The following is a 22,387-nucleotide window of genomic DNA, read 5'->3' on the forward strand; positions in this document are numbered from 1 at the left end:
TAATCCCTGAGCCGGCAACGTGAAAAAATCTTCTGTTCTGCTCTTGAGCAAGGCAGTTAAACAACAACTACTTGCCTATGTTGATTAAGGCAGCCTTGTGTAAGACATATTTCAGTTGAATGCATTCAGTTGAGCAACTGACAAGGTATCCCCTTTTCCTAGTGCCATGCTCTTATGAACTGAGCCATGTACAGGACCAATACAATACACGATTACAATACATTTGGAAGATGTATGATTGCCATCTCCATGAGTGTAACACCCTCCTTCAGGCCATGGACGAGGCATGTGATTACCGTAATTTCCGGACTATTAAGCGCACCTCAATATAAGCCGCACCCACTGAATAAAAAAAAAAAAAGTATTTTGAACATAAATAAGCCGCACATGTCTATAAGCCGCAGGTGCCTACCGGTACATTGAAACAAATTAACTTTACACAGGCTTTAACGAAACACGGCTTGTAACAAAAATAAATAGGCTTTAACGAAACACAGCTTGTAAAAAAAATAAAATAAATAGCAGTAAGCTTTAGTTGTCTTTTTGCACTGAGTCAATTCCTCATGCTGCTGTTTCCAGCGTCTTATCATCGACTCATTAAGACCAAGCTCCCGTGCAGCAGCTCTATTTCCTTTTCCAACAGCCAGATCAATCGCCTTCAACTTGAAAGCTGCATCATATGCATTTCTCCGTGTCTTTGCCATGATGAGGGTGACAAAATGACTACCGTAATCAGAATGATGGGAAGTTTGAGAGCACTCGATTTAATCTAAACAGTAAACAAAAAAGTTGTTTGACCTTAACCCGTTCGGCAATTTCATTGGTCTAATGAAAGCTTCATGCCGCCAAAAAACTGAGCACGTCACAGAATGTGTTTTAAAAAAAATTAAAATAATTGAAAGCGGGAAAAATCCATATATTAGCCGCGTCATTGTTTAAGCCGCGAGGTTCAAAGCTGGGAAAAAAGTTGCAGCTTATAGTCCGGAATTTACGGTACATCAATTCAGACCAATGTCAGGCTAAGATTCACCATGCCAAAAGCTTTTTCCCCGGGTGCATGAACAATGAAGATATTTACTGCGAACTAGTGCCTGTTAAACAGATGTCTTCAATGGTCACACCTTTCATCACACATGGGATAATAGACATTATGGAAATGTGATGTTCAGTAAATTTTAATGGGTAGTGCAGGTGTATTGCCTAATGTGAAAAAAGTATAATATACTGTAATTTACAGTACAGTAGCATATTACATAAAAAATGCAATTTTAAACTGTCACGCCCTGATCTGTTTCACCAGTCCTTGTGCTTGTCTCCATACCTCTCCAGGTGTCGCCCATCTTCCTCATTATCCCCCGGGTACTTATTCCTGTGTTCTCTGTTTGTCTGTGCCAGTTCGTTTTGCCAGTTTGTTCGTCAAGTCAACCAGTGTTTTGTCTCAGCTCCTGCTTTTCCCCCTCCTGGTTTTGACCCTTGCCTGTCCTGACTCTGAGCCTGCCTGCCTGACCACTGCCTGACCTGATCCTGTACCGTTGCCCCACTACTCTGGATTATCAACCCCTGCCTGACCTGACCTGTCGTTTGCCTGCCCCTGTTGCTGTAATAAACATTGTTACAACAACACAGTCTGCATTTGGGTCTTACCTGAAACGTGATAGAAACATGTGTCTTAGATGTTTTGCTAGTGGATTAACTGGTATTTAAAATAACTAAATTGAGAAGATATTATTATGTTGTGTTTTGATGATTAAACCAATGTACTCACTACATTTCAGAGACCTATATTGTGGATCAATGGTTGTGTGGTAAAAGATGTCTACAAATGAAATAAATGGACAATGAAAGGGTTTGAATGTAAGACTGGCTGCGTTACAAGTGCTACCCATTTTGAGTTTTGTACTAAGAGTTTTGAAAATTCACCACATAATTATGAAAATAGTACCAGAACAATAAAAAGAAAAAGGTGTATGTGCCAGAGCTGCACATGTTATTCTGAAAAGGTTTTGTGCAGTAGCAGAGGCCTTCAGTGTTCTGTCTAAAAGTATCCTTTAATAATACAAATAATTATTTAGGAGGACATGGAACTACAAGCAATCAGACTTTTAGGGATAAATACTTACGGACACATTGACCATTGACCCTCTGGTGTGATGCGCAAATCTTAAATCCAGACTGCTACAGTAGTTAGGCTTTTGTCCATATTTCAGTATCCAGCATAAAATACCCACATGCACCTGGATGTAAAGGCTACCGTTGCATAAGTACAGACTATCAAACGGCATTGTCCAGGCTTATGACTGGTGCTCCAATCTGCCATTACATCATTGTCTCGGGTGTTGCCCTGATTGCTCCATGCTCCACCTTTCCATTCCCACTCTGTCCATTGGCATGCACTGGCTCCCTGGCCAGGGGGGAGGCCAGGTTGACTCTGATAGTTCTGCTGGTGCTCTGGCAGACAGCCCCAGGAAGAGCCCTCATCTGGCTGCTGAAGGGGCTCCCAGGCAGAGACAGGCAGGGAGACAGGGAGCCATGGCCCCACCCAGACTCCAGGCAAGAGCCTGATCCTTTGCTCACACAGCGAGGGCTGGGATTGACAGAGGACAGGGTCTGCTGGCTCCCGTTCAGGTAGGAGTTGTTGGTGGAGCCCAGGTGAGAGGAACGGTAGTTGTAGTAGGCCCTCCAGCCCTTCTGCTTTTTCTTCTGATGGCAGCGGCACTTGAGGATGCGGATGAAGGCCTGTTTGAACTCTCGGCTGTAGCAGGGGTAGATGATGGGATTCAGGCAGCTGTTGAAGTAGCCCAGCCAGAAGATCACCTTAAAGAATGTCTCCGGGGGACGCAGGTTGGCGTTGAATGACCCTGGTAGATTACATAGAGAAAACATGTTATAAATGGACAGAGATTTCCAAAAACGATGTAATTATACATATCTTATATCTGTTATATATTTTAACTTAACTTGGCATTTTAAATATAAGTTGTGGTATGCACTGTGGTGGTAGATATACTGTATCTGAGAAAACAATGTAAACGCTGAACCATCTCTTCAATGCATTATGTTTGGTGATCAATAGATGGCAGCATTCATCAAAAGAACCTCACAGACAGTCAATGTACCAGCAGCTACTTTATCACTGGCATCCTCCTCTCGCTCGAGACCACAGATCTGGAAAGACGGGAAAGGTGAAATATAGGCTTGGTGGTGTTTCAATCGCTCAGCTTTCCCCTTCCCAGACTTTTCAGATCAATGATCAGTGATCAGTGATGAAGCTCATGAGAACTTTTAGAGTACAGGCGGGACTTCACTCAACTCTTTACTACCCTCTTCTGTGTCTGTCTGATGGTTTTGTTGAAGCATCAAACACTATTTCCAATTGTACAACTGGCAAAAGTATTTATTTTTAATCATCCATTCATTCAAGTATAGAGGGCACAATCTGTAGTGTATGATACTCCTGTGCCTCAGGTGTGTAGTGACACGGGAGTATCATACACTATAGAGATATAGAGATTGGTGGGTCTCCAATTATTACAATGATTCCAAGTATTACCATTTTGGTGCTGATTCTACTGTCTTGACTGTTTCCTGTTTTGGAATGTTTTAGAGAAAGATAGCATGACTCAATGACAACACACGTCATTACTGTACTGTACTATACTCTCCTTAAAGGCCCAATTCAGCTGTTTTTATATCAATATCATACTTTCTGGGTCACAATTAAGTACCTTACTGGAATAGATTTGAATTAAAATGGGCAAAAATAGCTTTTTAGCAAAAAACTATTTCTCTTGCAAGATTTTCGCTAGGACTGTCTGGGAATGGTCTGAGGGGGGAAACTGAAAACTAGCTATTATTGGCAGAGAGGTTTGGAACTCTTTGTTATTGGTCTATTAACCAATTACCGCATGGTGATGTCATCATGGAAAGATGAAAATTCACGCCCATCCAAACCTGCTGATTAGAAGGTCCTGTGTAGATTGTGTTTTCAACCAGCAATTATCAGGACATAACACTGATCAAATGTTTTCACACTTTTACAGAGTTAGTTTCATCAGCTGTTGTACAATATAATACAAAACACAGGATAAACTGCACTTTGAATGCACTGGGCCTTTAGTCACTGAGCTCAATCCGACTAAACCTTGCATGTGCTTCTACTGATTCTGAATAAGCTACTAAGCTTCCAATACTATTGAAGAAAAGTAGTAAAAAAAAGTTATAGGCAGGATTTACAAGCAGCCTAATTAAATAAAGAAATCATTACAGTAAGCTATAACACTACTGTGCCGACACTACTGTGCACTTTTTCAAGTTTCATTTTTGCTGTCTCCAGCTCATAAACGAAGGTCACAGACATCCGTCATCATTCCAAATTCTTCCCCATTTTACAGGCACACTAATCCCAGAGGCTTTCACCGCTGGGAGTCCACTCTTTAACAATCCTCACACTCCTCCCATGATGCACATCACATCCCCTTTTTGGACTCAGCATTGTGGGTAATCATCCACTTTGGTATGTCCTGCCACAGAAGCCTTGGCTGTCACGTTATTGGATGAAAACCTGAGAAGAAAGATGTTGCATTCTATCCTATTTCACTATTTCGGCTTTGGGATGGAGAGAGGTTTAACAAGAGTTATTACAGTGTTTCCTCAGAATAGAGCCATGGCTCATAGAACCATCTAATTCAAGGACACATTTGTCATTTCCCAGCCTGTCCCTAGGAGAGACTGTGGTTAGACTTTAATCATGTGCTACTGGCTGGCTTTATTGTCCAGTGCAAAGTGTCTTCATAGCCGGAGCTTCCGCAAAGCTATTCCACTAACTGTAAAGTCCTCATCCCCCAACCTCCCTAGTCACCGGAAGCCAGGAACCCACTTTACGCTGATAGTGCTTACATACAAAGATTTAGGACGCTTCTTCGCGCCGTGCAACTGTGGAATCCAGGCTAACAAATCACAGTGCACTCTGTCCAACTTCTCTCTCAATTCCACTTGCACAGTCCATCTCCTAGGGCTTTATTTACACATACTAATTGACCATTTAATCTACTCGCCACGTCTTTCACACATCCGGACAACATTGACTGCCCGTCTCATCTACAAAATGACTGAGTCCGGCTTGACGGCTGCTGAATTCTGACAAACTAATGAGACAAACACAGAAAGGAAGTCAATGTTGCTCTATAGAGAAGAGGTAGTAAACAACAAAGCAAAGACTGATGCAATACATTTGACTGGAATGGGGGACAGTCAAATTTACAGTAGGCTTCCAGTATGCAGTGCCCTGTGAGGCTGCTGGCTTTCAACACATCTCCTGGCTATGTCCTGAGTGCTGCTAAAAAACAGCATGCTAGAGGGAGGGGGAGGAGAACTCAGGATAATGCAGCAAACTCCTCAATCTATCATTGTTTCACAATCAATCGCCATACATAGAAATAATCTCAAATGGAATTTCTCAGTCCATGCCCTCTTCTACCAATGTGGAGGTCCTTAGAGGAACTGTATGCCCAGGCATTGATTGAGTAACATGGAATGAGAAAACAACAGTCATGTCGGCACATTAATTTCTCAGAGGTCCAGACAGACTGGGAATATTTTTACTTTAATCACTGATGCTGTCAAATTTCTATTTGTACTACGCATTTTAGCTACATAACTGGTATTTCCATTTTAGGACAGAAACATTGACTACAGATTCAGCCAAAAGGAGCAGTTAATTTTTTAGGAAGGATTTATCCATTTTCTGGTTTGGGCATGTTTGCTAACACATACCTGATTATGATAGTGTAGGCAAGGAATCAAATCAAATCCAATGAAATTGTATTTGTCACATGCGCCGAATACAACAGCGCCGAATACAACAGGTGTACTTACAAGCCCTTAACCAACAATGCAGTTTTAAGAAAAAAACATTAAAAAATTAAAATAAATATAATAATAATAACAATAATTTAGACCAGCAATAAACAATAAACAGCAATAGCGGCAGGTAGCCTAGGGCCAGTAACCGAAAGGTTGCTAGATTGAATCCCCGAGCTGACAAGGTAAACATTTGTTGTTCTTCCCCTGAACAAGGCAGTTAACCCACTGTTCCTAGGCTGTCATTGTAAATAAGAAGTTGTTCTTAGCTGACTTGCCTAGTTAAATAAAGATGAAATAAAAAATGTACAGGGGTACCGGTACAGAGTCACTGGTTAGCCAAGGTAATTGAGGTAATATGAAGGTAGAAATATATAAGTGACTTATACATAGATAATTACAGAGAGCAGCAGCAGCGTAAAAGACTGAAGAGGTGGTGCAGGGGGGCAATGCAAATAGTCTGGGTAACCATTTGATTAGATGTTCAGTAGTCTGATCGCTTGAGGGTAGAAGCTGTTGAGAAGCCTCTTGGACCTAGACTTGGTGCTCCGGTACCTCTTGCAGTGCGGTAGCAAAGAGAACAGTCTATGACTAGGGTGGCTGGAGTCGTTGACAATTTCTAGGGCCTTCCTCTGACACCGCCTGGTATAGAGGTCCTGGATGGCAGGAAGCTTGGCCCCAGTGATGTACTGGGCCGTACACACTACCCTTTGTGGTGCCTTGCGGTCGGAGGCCGAGCAGTTGCCATACCAGGCAGTGATGCAACCAGTCAGGATGCTCTCGATGGTGCAGCTGTAGAACCTTTTGAGGATTTGAGGACACATGCCAAATCTTTTCAGTCTCCTGAGGAGGAATAGGATTTGTCGTGCCCTCTTATCGACTGTCTTGGTGTGCTTGGACCATGTTAGTTTGTTGGTGATGTGGACACCAAGGAACTTGAAGCTCTCAACCTGCCCACTATAGCTCTGTCGATGAGAATGGGGGTGTGCTCGGTCTTCCTTTTCCTGTAGTCCACAATCATCTCCTTAGTCTTGATCACGTTGAGGGAGAGGTTGTTGTCCTGGCACCACATGGCCAGGTCTCTGACCTCCTCCCTATATGCTGTCTCGTCATTGTTGGTGATCAGGCCTACCACTGTTGAGTCATCGGCAAACTTAATGATGGTGTTGGAGTCGTGCCTTACCGTGCAGTCATGAATGAACAGGGAGTACAGGAGGCGACTGAGCACACAACCCCGAGGGGCCCCCGTGTTGAGGATCAGCATGGCGGATGTGTTGTTACCTACCCTTACCACCTGGGAGCGGCCCGTCAGGAAGTCCAGGATCCAGTTACATCCAGGATCCAGTTGCAGAGGGAGGTGTGTAGTCCCAGGGTCCTTAGCTTAGTGATGAGCTTTGAGGAAACTATGGTGTTGAACGCTGAGCTATAGTCAATGAACAGCATTCTCACATAGGTGTTCCTTTTGTCCAGGTGTGAAAGGGCAGTGTGGAGTGCAATAGAGATTGCATCATCTGTGGATCTGTTGAGGCAGTATGCAAATTGGAGTGGGTCTAGGTTTTCTGGGATAATGGTGTTGATGTGAGCCATGACCAGCCTTTCAAAGCACTTCATGGCTACAGATGTGAGTGCTATGGGTTGGTAGACATTTAGGCAGGTTACCTTAGTGTTCTTGGCCACAGGGACTATGGTGGTCTGCTTGAAACATGTTGGTATTACAGACTCAGACAGGGAGTGGTTGAAATTGTCAGTGAAGACACTTGCCAGTTGGTCAGCGCATGCTCGGAGTACACGTCCTGGTAATCCATCTGGCCATGTGGCCTTGTGAATGTTGACCTGTTTAAAGGTCTTGCTCACATCGGCTGTGGAGAGCGTGATCACACAGTCGTCAAAAACAGCTGATGCTCTCATACATGTTTCAGTGTTGCTAGCCTCGAAGCGAGCACAGAAGTAATTTAGCTAATCTGGTAGGCTCGTGTCACTGGGCAGCTCTTGGCTGTGCTTCCCTTTGTAGTCTGTAATAGTTTGCAAGCCCTGCCACATCCGATGAGCATCGGAGCCGGTGTAGTACGATTTGATCTTAGTCCTGTATTCACCCTTTACCTGTTTGATGGTTCATCGGAGAGCATAGCGGGATTTCTTATAAGCTTCCGGGTTAGAGTCCCACTCCTTGAAAACGTCAGCTCTACCCTTTAGCTCAGTGCGGATGTTGCCTGTAATCCATGGCTTCTGGTTGGGGTGTGTACATACAGTCACTGTGGGGACGACGTCATCGATGCATTTATTGATGAAGCCAGTGACTGATGTGATGTACTCCTCAATGCCATCGGAAGAAGATATTCCAGTCTGTGCTAGCTAAACAGTCCTGTAGTTTAGCATCTGCTTCATCTGACCACTTTTTTATTGACCGAGTCATTGGTGCTTCCTGCTTTAATTTTTGCTTGTAGCAGGAATCAGGAGGATAGAATTATGTCAGATATGTCTAATGGAGGGCGAGGGAGAGCTTTGTATGCGTATCTGTGTGTGGAGTAAAGGTGGTCTAGAGTTTTTTTCCCTCTGGTTGCACATTTAACATGCTGGTAGAAATTTGGTAAAACGGATTTAAGTTTCCCTGCATTAAAGTCCCTGGCCACTAGGAGCACCGCCTCTGGATAAGCGTTTCCTGTTTGCTTATGGAGGTATACAGTTCATTGAGTGCGATCTTAGTGCCAGCATCGGTTTGTGGTGGTACGCAGACAGCTATGAAAAATACAGATGAAAAATCTCTAGGTAGATAGTGTGGTCTACAGCTTATCATGAGATACTCTACCTCAGGCGAGCAAACCTAGAGACTTCCTTAGATATCGTGCACCAGCTGTTATTTACAAATATACATGGACTGCCTCCCCTTGTCTTACCAGAGGCTGCTGTTCTATCCTGCCGATACAATGTATAACCCGCCAGCTGTATGTTATTCATGTCGTCGTTCAGCTACGACTCGGTGAAACGTAAGATATTACCGTTTTTAAAGTCCTGTTGGTAGGAATTAAGTGCTTTTAGTTCGTTCAAGTTATTATCCAGCGATTGTACGCTGGCCAAAAGTACTGATGGCAAGGGCACATTATCCAATCGTCGGCGGATCCTCACAAGGCACCCCGATCTCCTTCCGCATTATCTTTTCCGTCTCTTTCTTCTGCGAATGACAGGATGAGGGCCTGTTCGGGTGTCTGGAGTAAAGCCCTCTCGTCCGACTCATTAGAGAGAAATTCTTCATCCAGTTCAAGGCGAGTAATCGCTGTTCTGATTTCTAGAATCTCTTTTCGGTCATAAGGGACGGTAGCAGCAACATTATGTACAAAATAAGTTACCAACAGTGTGAAAAAATCTAACAAAATAGCATGGTTGGTAAACAGCCCATAAAACAGCAGCCATCTTCTCCGGCGCCATATAGCGCCGGAGAAAGACCCTGAGATCTACCTGGGAACTTAATGTCCTTGGACAGCTCCGCACAACCCATTAATGGACAAAAGCATGGAATAAAATATAATGTCAAAGGCCATTTTTAAAGACGGCTTAAGATGCATGATAGTAAGTGGGACCTACTGTATGAGTGCCTTGGCATTCCCACTGCAATCCTGCCCCCTGCCCTCTAAAAGCATCAGGAACCCATCACCATCATATCACGCTCAAGGTCCAGCTCACTGGAGAATTTGGGTTGATAAGTTAACTAATCTGAAACATTATTGGAAACATCTATTAAATATGGTGGGAATGCAATATCATGCATATGCATTTAACTGTAACCTTGGTAAAATAGTAAATATTGGTTACGTAACTTGGAAAGCAACAATCACTGGAGGGTTAGTATCTTTAGCAGGTAATATTTTGGTTCATCTAGTGAGTTGTGAGATGAAAAAAGCAAAAGCCCTCAACCGCTATACTGATCACCACATCAGTGGTCAATTGAAAAAATGCTGTTTCCTGTTTGTCCCATAAAATCTATCCTTCTATTCTTCACCACCTCTGCCTGAGGACAAGCCATAAAATACAGGCACAATTGATCACAGAACACTATAGTTTGTGGTTACTACATCATGTTGCGTGACACAAACAAAACATGTCTTTGGCGGATCAAGGCAGAGAGTTTGAAAATTGCACAAATTATACTGTCATTGAAAAGTGGAACTATTGTTACCCACAATCTGTAAAAACTCTCACAAAGATACTTTAAAATCCTGGCAGTTGCAATAGCAACAAGTTTGTCAAATATGACCACCAAGAATTCTTCACCCAGCTATTTTTATCCAATTCGTCTAAGGGAGTGCTTTGTAAGGACTACCATTAATTTCCAATGAAAACACCATCTATATGCCAATTATTACTGTTTATTGCATAACTGAGATAATAACCGCTCCCAATCGCCATACCTTAAGTAAATAATAACAGGTGATGTAACAGATTATATAGTTTTAATATAATGTAGATAATATCACTGATATACTGGTAGAGATAGCAAAGACAGGGCTATTCAGGGCTTATTGTTGCTTCCTGGACTCATAACAAATATATCAGACATCATATTCCAAAAACCATAGAAGGAGGAAATTACAACCAATGTCAGGAAAGCTGTAATCCTTCAAACCAACAGCATTTTTATTATCTTTAATAGAAGTCCCTGAGTGTCTGGATGAGGGTCCAACATGGTACACAACGACACAGACGTCTGCAGCAGTCACTCTATACACACTCTACACACTCACTCACACACACTCACTTACACTGACACTCCAAAACAAACACACACACTTAATTTGCTCATACATAACACGCACACACACATTCATATTGACTCTACACACACACACTCACATACAACCATCATATACGCTGCTGCTACTCAGTTTATCCTATTTCCTGATGCCTATAGTCACCTTAGCCCTATGCATATCTAACTCTACCACTCCAGTATCCCTGCACATTGTAAATATGGTATTGGCACTGACTCTGGAACTGACCCTATATATAGCTTACTTACTTTCTTATGTTCTTATTTCTATTTCTTGTGTGTTTTTGTTCTACTTTACTTTTTTATGAAATGTTTTATTGTTCTACTGATATTGATTACTGCAATGAGCAAGCAAGAAAGGCATTTCACTGTACTTGTGCACTTGACAATAAAAACAGGATTCGTGAACTTGACTAACGAGGCTACTACCCAAAGCACTGTCTGATTGTTCACCATCAAGTACTCTGTGTGATTTTTATGAGATGTCATCCCTCTACTCTACACAATGCTTCCACTTCCATGGTGTGGCCATGCTAGGTCACCGCTCTGCTCAGTGCATATATTATTGTCTCCATCTCTGTCATTCACACAGCCAGTCTATATCACACCCTGAGGAGGCGTTAGGAACCAATAGGGAGCCACAATTTGACATTATAACAGGGTAATTTGAGCAAAGCCAAATAACCTGATTATCACCACAAAACTGTACATTTCTGTTATCTCACGCAAGGTCATGACTGACTGATATCACCCTTCATTCAGGATTTATTTATGTGATAGACACACTGGTTTAGTAAAAGCACAGAATAATTAGTATACCTCTAATCAATCATTGAAAATATAGTAGCTCCTGTATTTATATACTCTCCTAGTGGTATAGGCTTACTGACTTTTTGCTTTACAAAATTGAAATGAAAAATGTCCAGTTAACTGTGTGAAGTCCATATGGAGAGAATGAAGATTGTGGGCCTGAGATTTGGAAATTAGACTTTCAAAGAGCATGAGCATGCTACGGTATACATTTCTAAATGGATATGGTATTTCAGGGTTGGCATAATTCAGTAAATATAGACGAATATAGAGGGCGGGGGATGGAAAGGACTCATGTATAAAAGTCTGTTTCATCTCTCTGAACTTTTCCATGTCAACAACAGATGTAGGAGGAATCCACTTTGATGTGTAATGTGTTGCTCACTTGATTTAAGAGGTGCTGGGAACATGGGAAGCTCAAGATAGAAGCTTGCCGGTGCTAAAACACACACAAGAACAGGCCAACCACCCCCATTAGCACCCACAATAAATTATTTATTTGTACACCAGATTGCACCCTTCTGCTACAACCAAGCTACCCCTAACTAGCTACCTCCATTTTCTGGTGCCATAGGCTGGGAAGTATGGTCTTTTTCAATCTTTACATTTTTGGCAAGTTAATCTTTTGATAATAAAAGGAAGTTGTATTTTACTGTCATACCCCACTTTCACGTTTTGGCATGGGTGTAGACCTACAGTGTCTGATTAACCCCTTTTCTGCCTAACCAAATTATTTTATTTTTTGACATGACTACCATCAGGCTTATGAAAACTCTCCATTATTGGCATACTGTATATGGAAAAAAAATAGTATCTGTGTGTGTGTCAGAGCGAAAGAGAGAGGCTGTGTGTGTTAATAAATGCCTGTGTGCTTGTGTGAGAATGATAAGCAGAGAATATCCTGTACAGATAGATGCTGTCCTCTTATGTCACACACACAGCGCCATTCACAGACCTTTCAGGGCAGGTGCTCCAAATAAAAAAAATGGCACCCTGCTTGATTTTTTGTTTTACTTTCATAAATCATAACTCGAAATTCATAACATACCAAAATGCCTGTAAAGATAAAAAATAAACATTTTCTCATCATCACAAATTGTAAGTAACCTAGTTACAGTGCATCCTAAAGACATGATTGACATCGGTAAAAGAGAGTCGGCTATCAGCTGATCTTTGATGTTGATCTGCTTGCTAGTTTAATTTTTTTTACTGATTGTGATTTCGCCTACCTCTGTCTTTTTGTCGCTCTCTGCTGCGCATATCAGCCAACCAGACCGAATGATGTAGGCTAAATCTGGTGTTATCAAGTATTAATCAAATATAATGCTGTTGTGGCAGTACTGCTGATATTTATACTAGGTAGCTAGCTGCACACATTCGGACAGTGACCGCATCTCTCAAGCCGCATGTTTGGATACCGGGCGTGCGCAATCCTCGTACAGGGCAGATTGGGACAAAGGACAGGGCCGGGTTTCCCGAATCCGGATAGTGATGGAATTTAGGTTTACGAGTGTTTTAACGATGCATCCTAAAAATAACGGCTGTCACACCAAGATGTCACACCCGTTTCCCAAAACACGACGCAGTGCACTTGTTACAATCTTAAACTCAACGGCCTTTACAGGAGCTGTCCCGTGCTGAAAATGATTCCAGTATATAGGGCAAAGAGCTCGCTGTATCTTTTACATGTTTTATGGCTATTCGAACTAATCTTTTTTATATTTATATTTATATATATATATATATATATATATATATATATATTTATATTTTTTTTTACACAGTACAGTTGTCCAATTATGAGAAAACATGTTTTGTAGCCTATTATGTATTTAAGTGTTTGTTTTATATGTTTGCCATGTGTTATGCATTCTAAGTGTTCTCGTACTATTTTGTATGCAATGTTGGTTTATGTAAATTCTGAATGTCTACAGTTTGTGTAAACTGTAAAAGTCGCTCATTCCCTCGTTTGCTATAGAAAATATCAATGTGATCTAAAAATAGGATATGACAATGGTTTTCGCAAATTTTGCTCAAAAAATCATTGAAGCCTAAGGGCAGGCAGGAATTGAGCTTAAAGTAGGCCTAGGCTACAGCTATTCTACAATGAAATTAATAAACAGTTAAAAATAATTAAACATTAAGTAAAAAGTTAAGCAACGTTGACATATACCTGGTATGTTCACCTTTTGGTCATTGGTTAGGCTACAGTGAAATGCGCAAGCTTTTAGATAATAGTAGCCTATGGGCTTAATAGATAACAACATTGTAGCTCAGATGTAGGTCTATTGATTGCACATAGGCCTACATGAAAGTGATGTCAATATTTAGCTTAATAATCTAGCTTTATATAATTCAGTTGGATTGTTTTAAATTTGAAAAAAATGTGGCCTTGATTCGCTTGTTTATAACATTGCGAACTTTTTGGGCTATTAATATTCAACTATGAATTTTTCGGCCGTCACAGAGAGACAGATAAACATCTTCATTCTATGTTTAGCTGACATTGTCTGTGTGTAAAGTGACACGGAAGGACAAACGATCAACATGCGCAACCAACAGACTGGGCTGGGGGTGGCGAACTTGATGACTTGCGATAAGTGGGATCCGAACAACAATGACAAAACAATTATACAAAAATATATATTTTGGGGGAAAATAATACCACCACCCAAAAGGGCACTTTGGAGACCGGAATGGCAAAGGGTCATGTGCTCTGTACAGGTAGAGCCCTATCTGTGCTCGTGCCTGGTGACCACACTCATTTTCAAGGTGTGCTATCTATCTATCTATCTATCTATCTATCTATCTATCTATCTATCTATCTATCTATCTATCTATCTATCTATCTATCTATCTATCTATCTATCTATCTATCTATCTATCTATCTATCTATCTATCTATCTATCTATCTATCTATCTATCTATCTATCTATCTATCTATCTATCTATCTATCTATCTATCTATCTATCTATCTATCTATCTATCTATCTATCTATCTATCTATCTATCTATCTATCTATCTATCTATCTATCTATCTATCTATCTATCTATCTATCAGTTATGTGGTTTAATCTAACCTAATGCAACTAGGGGGCAATGATGACAACAGTTTGCTGAACAAAACTCCAAACCTACCGATAGGCAGCACGAGGAAGAATGGCAGCCAGCAGAGAATAAACATGCCCACCACCACACCGAGCGTTTTAGCAGCTTTCTTCTCTCGAGAGAACTTGAGCAGTTTGACTGTTAGCGTGCTCCGTGTCTGGCCCTTGCCTGCGCCGCAGTATTCCTGCAGCTGTGCGTTTTTGCAGTGGATCCTGAGCGTGAGCTCATTCGAGTCCATGTGTTCTCTCATGACCCCCGCCTCTAAGTTCTTAGTGGTCCGTTTGGCAACTACATAAACCTGACAGTACATGCAAAGGATGACAGCCAGAGGTATGTAAAATGAACCCAATGACGAGAACAGTGCGTAAAAGGGCTCTTCGGTGATGGGGCAAATGGTGTCGTCATTTGAGGGTGGTTGTTTCCACCCGAGCAGAGGTCCGATGGAAATGACAGTAGCGAGAACCCAAACACCGAGCATGGCCAAAAGGGCTCTTTTCTCCGTTACTATACAGGGGTACTGCAGTGGGTAGCGCACTCCTATATAACGGTCTATGGATATTACGCACAGGCTCATAATGGAAGCAGTGCAACATAGCACGTCCACTGCCGCCCAGATGTCACAGAATATTCTCCCGAATACCCAGTAGTCAAGAATCTCCAATGTTGCAGACACGGGCAGCACCGTTGTACCCAGCAACAGGTCCGCAATGGCTAGGTTGATAATGAAATAGTTTGTTGGGATGCGCAGGTGTCTGTTGCATACAACGGAAAGTATTACGAGTATGTTGCCCACGATTGCGAACAGAATGAACGCACCCAGAACTATACCAACGGACACGGCTCGGGTAAGGTCCAGCGGACTCGTGAATGTGTCATTATCTGTGTCATTTGCTGTGGTCAAGTTGGAATTATTTGCAGATAATGGTCCCTGTGTCTCCGAGTACAGCTCCGAGGAACGGTTACTCCAGAAGTTGACTTCATCAGCAGTATCAAAATTCATGTTGACGACCCTGTTCCTCCAAACCAAATATGTGTAAATCCATGGATCAACACAAACGTTGTTTATTTTGTTACATCACCTGTGTACTTCATTTTCAATGGTAATCAAACTAAAACAATTACTAAGCATGAGCGCAAAACTCAGAGAAAAAGCGCAATGACCTTTTATGGTGTGGTTCCATAATCCCATGATGTTGTCCGGAAAAATGAAGTCTCATAACACATGATTATATAACTTTAACCAGCTACTGCAGTCGTCGTGACTGTCGCCTCTCACTCCGTTCCCTTCCCACTGCAGCGCTCCCACCGTGGTGATACTTACTGCTGAAACACAGCGACACCACTGAGTGACCACTCCCGCATCCATGCGCACAAGACACAACCTTTCCTCCCTTTCTGGATTAACCTAAACATTTTGACACAAGACGTCATCCGACATGCACATGCTATCACACAATTGTTTCCAGGACTGACCAACGCGAAACCCTAAAACCGATAAACACTGGGCTACATCGACAGGTAATTTAAGTCACAGGCATATAGCGCGTGCCATCAACACTCACCAATTACTATAGTATCTAGGCTATATTTAGACCCCTAAGCAATATACTGTATGTAAATACCAGCGCGCCAAAAATAACTTGTTGAATTGATATCGAAAGGACTACAAATCAAAGCACTAACATGTACTGCTCATTACACATATAGTCATTGTCTTAAGTAAACTGCAATCTACACAAACTCATGGGCAATTTATTGTGAAAAAATAATTTAGGCGACTCTTTCAACAGCTTTAAGGGGACCATTACGCACAGTCTACTGATGAAAGACGTTTACAATGTGTGTTTTATTATTAGCACAAGGAGTAAACATTCTTAGGTAGTAAGCTATTACAAATTAATTGCGTAAGGGAAGGGTCAGGCAGTGCGTGGATCCCCAACCAGCCACTCTGGAGCCCAGCATTAAAGGATGGCAGTGTGGCCAAATATTCCAGCAAATCATCCTCAATTGCATAAGGTAACTCAACCCACTAGCAAATGCTATTGAAAGCAAAGATACAGTTGAAAACTGTGGGAGTGTGTTTGGTACTTTGCCAAGCCAAAAGTCATTCCTTTAAAGGTGTCATAGTGATGATGGAAATCATCAGAGCCACCTACACAACCAAGAGCAACATCTTTATGTTGTTATTTCCTTCAAGACTGTTGGAAAAGCATTCCAGGTGAAGCTGGTTGAGAGAATGCGAAGGGTGTGCAAAGCTGTCATCAAGGCAAAGGGTGGCTACTTCGAAGAATCTAAATTTGTTCAACGCTTTTTTGGTTACTACATGATTCCATATGTGTTATTTCATAGTTTTGATGTCTTCACTATTATTCTACAATGTAGAAAATAGTACAAATAAAGAAAAACCCTTGAATGAATAGGTGTGTCCAAACTTTTGACTGGTACTGTAAGTTCATTCTAAATAAAATGACTAATTTATGACTAATGTATGGCAAATTCACAGTAGGCTCACACACACACACACGCACATGTATACGCACACACACACACACACACAAAACATTTTAGTGTCACCCCTCTTGATGTTGCAGACACATGTAAGTTTTAAAGTTCATTTCTTGCAATTTTACACATTTTGCCATGGTTTGTACATAAAATATTACAGTTTTAAATGCCCAGTGCAGTCGAAAAACATGATGTTCATGCATTTTATACATATTTCCACACTGAGGTTGGAATAATACTGTTAAATTGGGAAGATGATGATAAAGCCCTTTTAGTGTAAGATCTGATTGAAAAGAGCGCCTGACATTTCAGTCTGTTTTGGTGGTGCCTTCCATGGTGACATCACCATTCGGTAAATTAGTTATCAGACCAATAAGAAAGAGAGTTCCAAACCTCTCTGCCAATAACAGCAAATTTTCAGTTTTCCCCTCCCCACTCAGAGCACTTCCAGACCGTCCTAGCAACATTTTTGCTTGAGAAATCGCTCTTTGCTAAGAAGCTATTTTTGGATAATTTGACCAATTTTATTTGAAAACAATCACAGTAAGGTATTTAATTGTTATCCAGAGGTCCCATGTGGCTCAGTTGGTAGAGCATGGTGTTTGCAACGCCAGGGTTGTGGGTTTGATTCCCACGGGGGACCAGTATGGGATTTTTTTGTTGTTGAAATGTATGCATTCACTACTGTAAGTCACTCTGGATAAGAGCATCTGCTAAATGACTAAAATGTATTACATTTACTATTGAGATGGAAAATGGCTGTATTCGACCTTTAAAACTTCTTTGTGATGGGGGCGGTATTTTGACGTCCGGATGAAAAGCGTGCCCAAAGTAAACTGCCTGCTACTCAGGCCCAAAAGCTAGGACATGCATATAATTGGTAGATTTGGATAGAAAATAATCTCTGTGAGTATAACAGAACTGAAATGACAGGCGAAACCCCGAGGACAAACCATCCCAACAAAAAAAATTCATCCTACCACTGATTTCAATGGCTGACACTTTCATAATAGGGCGAAATCGTGCCCAATTGCAGTTCCTAGGGCTTCCACTAGATGTCAACAGTCTTTAGAAAGAGTTTCAGGCTGGTTTTTGGAAAAATGAGCCAGAAATTGTAGTTTTTCTAGGTGGCTCCCATTTTGGCTGCAGTGTTTCCAAGCGCGTGAATTAGAGCGCGTTCTTTGGTATTTTTCTCCGGTAAAGACAATAACAATTCTCCGTCTTAAATTGTATCGTTTATTTGCGTATTAGGGTACCAATTGTTTGATTATAAACGTTGATTGACTTGTTTGGATAAGTTTATTGGTAACGTTTGGGATTCATTTTATATGCATTTTGAAGGAGGGAAACTGAGTGGATTATTGACTGAAGCGCGCCAGCTAAACTGAAGAAGGACTTTATCAAACAAAAGGACCATTTGTAATGTAACTGGGACCTATTGGAGTGCCAACAGAAAAATAATCTTCAAAGGTAAGGCATTTATTATATCACTATTTCTGACTTTCGTGTCTCAACTCCCTGGTTGAAAATGATTTGTTATGCATTTGTGTGCTGGGCGCTGTCCTCAGATAATCGCATGGTTTGCTTTCACCGTAAAGCCTTTTTGAAATCTGACACGGCAGCTGGATTAACAACAAGTTAAGCTTTATTTTGATGTATTGCACTTGTGATTTCATGAAAGTTTAATATTTATAGTAATTTAATTAGAATTTGGTGCTCTGCAATTTCACCGGAAATTGTCGAAATGGGACGTTAGCGTCCCACTGATCCACAAGAAGTTTTAAAGCAAGTTTTCTGCAATTCTAACATTTTTCCATGGGGTGGAGAGAAAATGTGGCATTTTATAACACATTTCATGCAATTCTACTCATTTTGTCATGGGGACGAGATATATTTTTCGCAGTTTTAAAGCTAATTTCCTGCAATTATAAAAATGTAGTAATGCTATGTTATAATATCTGAGTGAGAATGACTAACAAAATCAATAGGGGCCTGTCATGCCAAATAATATCCCCCGGCCAAAAAAGTGTCCCTCTCTGCATCACAATGGGATTCGATAAAATATTAGCGTCCGTTGCTATATCAACAGTGTGATGACCTAATGATTCGAATTTTGGAGATCATTACAGCCTAAATTACGTTCTTTTCATCATCGCTATGCAAACAAGACTGATTTCCACGACAATTTTGCTGTTTAGCTTTGTTTAGTTTAGTTTAGCTAATAAAATGAATAAAATGACTACTTTTGGGTACCTTGTTAACATTCCAACATAAAATCCATGTCTTAAACATTGCTACGTTTCGGAAATGGCAAATAAAACGTATAATCTACTTGACACATTAAAGGTACTTACCTTACAGATCACAAAGTCAGCTAATTTCCACTCCATTCATATGCAAATCCGTTTGATTCATACACTGGCTTGTCTGACTCATGTTTTTATTTTAACCTGCCCTTCCCTTATCTACACTTAAATAATATAATTTCAGAAGTCCTCTATTATGATTAATTTTTTTCTATCTCGCATATCTCATTAATACACCCTTGTGGTTGAATATATACAGTTGAAGTCGGAAGTTTACATACACTTAGGTTGGAGTCATTAAAACTCATTTTTAAACCACTCCACAAATTTCTTGTTAACAAACTATAGTTTTGGCAAGTCGGCTAGGACATCTACTTTGTGCATGACACAATACATTTTTCCAACAATTGTTCACAGACAGATTATTTCATTTATAATTCACTGTATCACAATTCCAGTGGGTCCGAAGTTTACATACACTAAGTTGACTGTGCCTTTAAACAGCTTCGAAAATTTCATAAAATTATGTCATGGCTTTTGAAGCTTCTGATAGGCTAATTGACATGTTTTGAGTCAATTGGAGGTGTACCTGTGGCCTACTTTCAAACTCAGTGCCTCTTTGTTTGACATCATGGGAAAATCCAAAGAAATCAGCCAAGACCTCAGAATATAAATTGTAGTCCTCCACAAGTCTGGTTCATCCTTGGGAGCAATTTCCAAATGCCTGAAGGTACCACATCCATCTGTACAAACAATAGTACGCAAGTAGAAACACCATGGGACCATGCAGCCATCATACCACTCAGGAAGGAGAGGCGTTCTGTCTCCTAGAGACGAATGTACTTTGGCGCGAAAAGTGCAAATCAATCCCAGAACAACAGCAAAGGACCTTTTGAAGATGCTGGAGGAAACAGGTACAAAAGTATCTATATCCACAGAAAATGAGTCCTATATTGACATAACCTTAAAGGCCGCTCAGCAGGGAAGAAGCCACTGCTCCAAAACCGCCATAAAAAAAGCCAGACTACGGTTTGCAACTGCACATGGGGACAAAGATCGTACTTTTTAGAGAAATGTCCTCTGGTCTGATGAAACAAAAATAGAACTGTTTGGCCATAATGGCCATCGTTATGTTTGGAGGAAAAAGGGGGAGGCTTGCAAGCCGAAGAACACCATCCCAATCGTGAAGCACGGGGGTGGCAGCATCATGTTGTGGGGGTGCTTTGCTGCAGGAGGCACTGGTGCACTTCACAAAATAGAAAATTGTGGATATATTGAAGCAACATCTCAAGACATCAGTCAGGAAGTTAAGCTTGGTCGCAAATGGGTCTTCCAAATGGATAAAGACCCCAAGCAGATTTCCAAAGTTGTGGCAAAATGGCTTAAGGACAACAAAGTCAAGGTATTGGAGTGACCAACACAAAGCCCTGACCTCAATCCTATAGAAAATGTGTGGGCAGAACTGAAAAAGCATGTGCGAGCAAGGAGGCCTACAAACCTGACTCAGTTACACCAGCTCTGTCAGGAGGAATGGGCCAAAATTCACCCAACATATTGTGGGAAGCTTGTGGAAGGCTACCCGAAATGTTTGTCCCAAGTTAAACAATTTAAAGGCAATGCTACCAAATACTAATTTAGTGTATGTGAACTTCTGACCCACTGGGAATGTGATGGCTGAAATAAAAGCTGAAATAAATCATTCTCTCTACTATTATTCTGACATTTCACATTCATAAAATAAAGTGGTGATCCTAACTGACTTAAGACAGGGAATTTTTACTAGGATTAAATGTCAGGAATTGTCAAATACGGAGTTTAAATGTATTTCGCTAAGGTGTATGTAAACTTCTGACTTTAACTGTATATATCTATTGTAGGTCCTAAAATACAACAATGAATAATGTGGAACAAATAAATACCATCAATGGATACCTTACAACTTACAATAATGAACACCTTGTGAAACAGCTGTGAAAACCAACTTGGCAATATTTAAGATTGTAATGCATAAATGTAGATTTTTTTTTCTTCACATTTTTTTTGTACACTCACATCGTAGACTAAAATACAGAATTCTGGTGTGTGGAATTTGTGTGTGGAATTTGAGGAGGTGGTTGCTGTGTGGGTTGGTGGGAGGTTCTGCCTGTCACTTGTTCACAACAGGCAGCCAGTCTCAGAAGGGGGACTAGAAGAGGGAGACTTGAAAGTCCAGGCACTGCTGCTCTCTTTGTTCTGAGTGTTTGCAGTGCTAATGTTTTTAGTTAATCTATGTTTCTCACATATTATGTACTCAGTATGATAGAGCAAAAAAACTTTCTTAGCAGATAATGACAACAACAGTAGCTGTAGATGATGTAATGAAAAGTTGGAGGGTGGTTGGTAATGGAGGACATCAGGTGGATCCATGTGTGTTGGGCTGAACCCCTAGGTCCTGCAGAACAGGAGCATAGTTAAAGGGAACAGGGTAGGAGTAGGAGACGTTAACAAGTAAACACACAGGTTACACTTTACTGTGAGAAAATGTGATGGATTAGTGCAGTGTTATAAATGGGGGATATGTACTTTTCAACACTTTTGGAAGTTATAGCCTACTTCAAGCTGGTCCCCCTCTGACTCAGAGCACAGAGAATCAGACTGATCCGAACTCATTGGTTCTGGTCGATGGGATATCTCCTGGGGGGCTCGGACAGTTCTTGGACCTCAAGTCATTTGGAGAGGTAAACTGAAGAACAACATTTTTATAAGCTCAGCATAACTACAATTTCTTGTCTATTGGGCTTCACCGAAGTGTAGGGCATCAGTGCTTTCAGTGGTCGACCATCCAACTGCTCCAACTGAGAAAAATGTCATTGTTAGGGAAACTACAACTTGCTTCAGGTTATTTTGTGTGCAAATGCAAATAGTTATTATCTGAGATTTTTTATATTCACCTTAACAGATGGTGACCCCAGCTAGGAGTGAAAGAGCAGTGAGGTTTCCCAGGTCTCGCCTTCCTTTCGTCCTTCTTCCAAACCAAGTCATTCGCTCGAATGTC

The 22,387-nt window shown here is 41.1% G+C and overlaps 1 protein-coding gene across 1 annotated transcript; it reads right to left on the reverse strand.

Annotated features, from left to right (window-relative positions):
* Positions 1-885: 885 nt before the first annotated feature.
* LOC106567426 (alpha-1A adrenergic receptor) lies at positions 886-15,875 on the reverse strand. Its single transcript, XM_014136662.2, has 2 exons — positions 14,573-15,875; positions 886-2,858 (listed from the first exon to the last, which is right to left on the reverse strand). Exons 1-2 carry the CDS (start codon positions 15,540-15,542, stop codon positions 2,317-2,319), a joined length of 1,512 nt encoding a protein of 503 aa, XP_013992137.2. The 5' UTR covers positions 15,543-15,875; the 3' UTR covers positions 886-2,316.
* Positions 15,876-22,387: the final 6,512 nt, after the last annotated feature.

This window comes from Salmo salar, chromosome ssa13 (genome assembly GCF_905237065.1).
Source record: "Salmo salar chromosome ssa13, Ssal_v3.1, whole genome shotgun sequence".
Classification (NCBI taxonomy): Eukaryota; Metazoa; Chordata; class Actinopteri; order Salmoniformes; family Salmonidae; genus Salmo; species Salmo salar.

Coding starts and splice junctions, on each gene's coding strand:
- LOC106567426 (XM_014136662.2), bottom strand. CDS start 15,542: ATGAATTTTGATACTGCTGATGAAGTCAACTTCTGGAGTAACCGTTCC. Junction 2,859..14,572: donor CTTCCTCGTGCTGCCTATCG/GTAGGTTTGGAG, acceptor GTAATCTACCAG/GGTCATTCAACGCCAACCTG.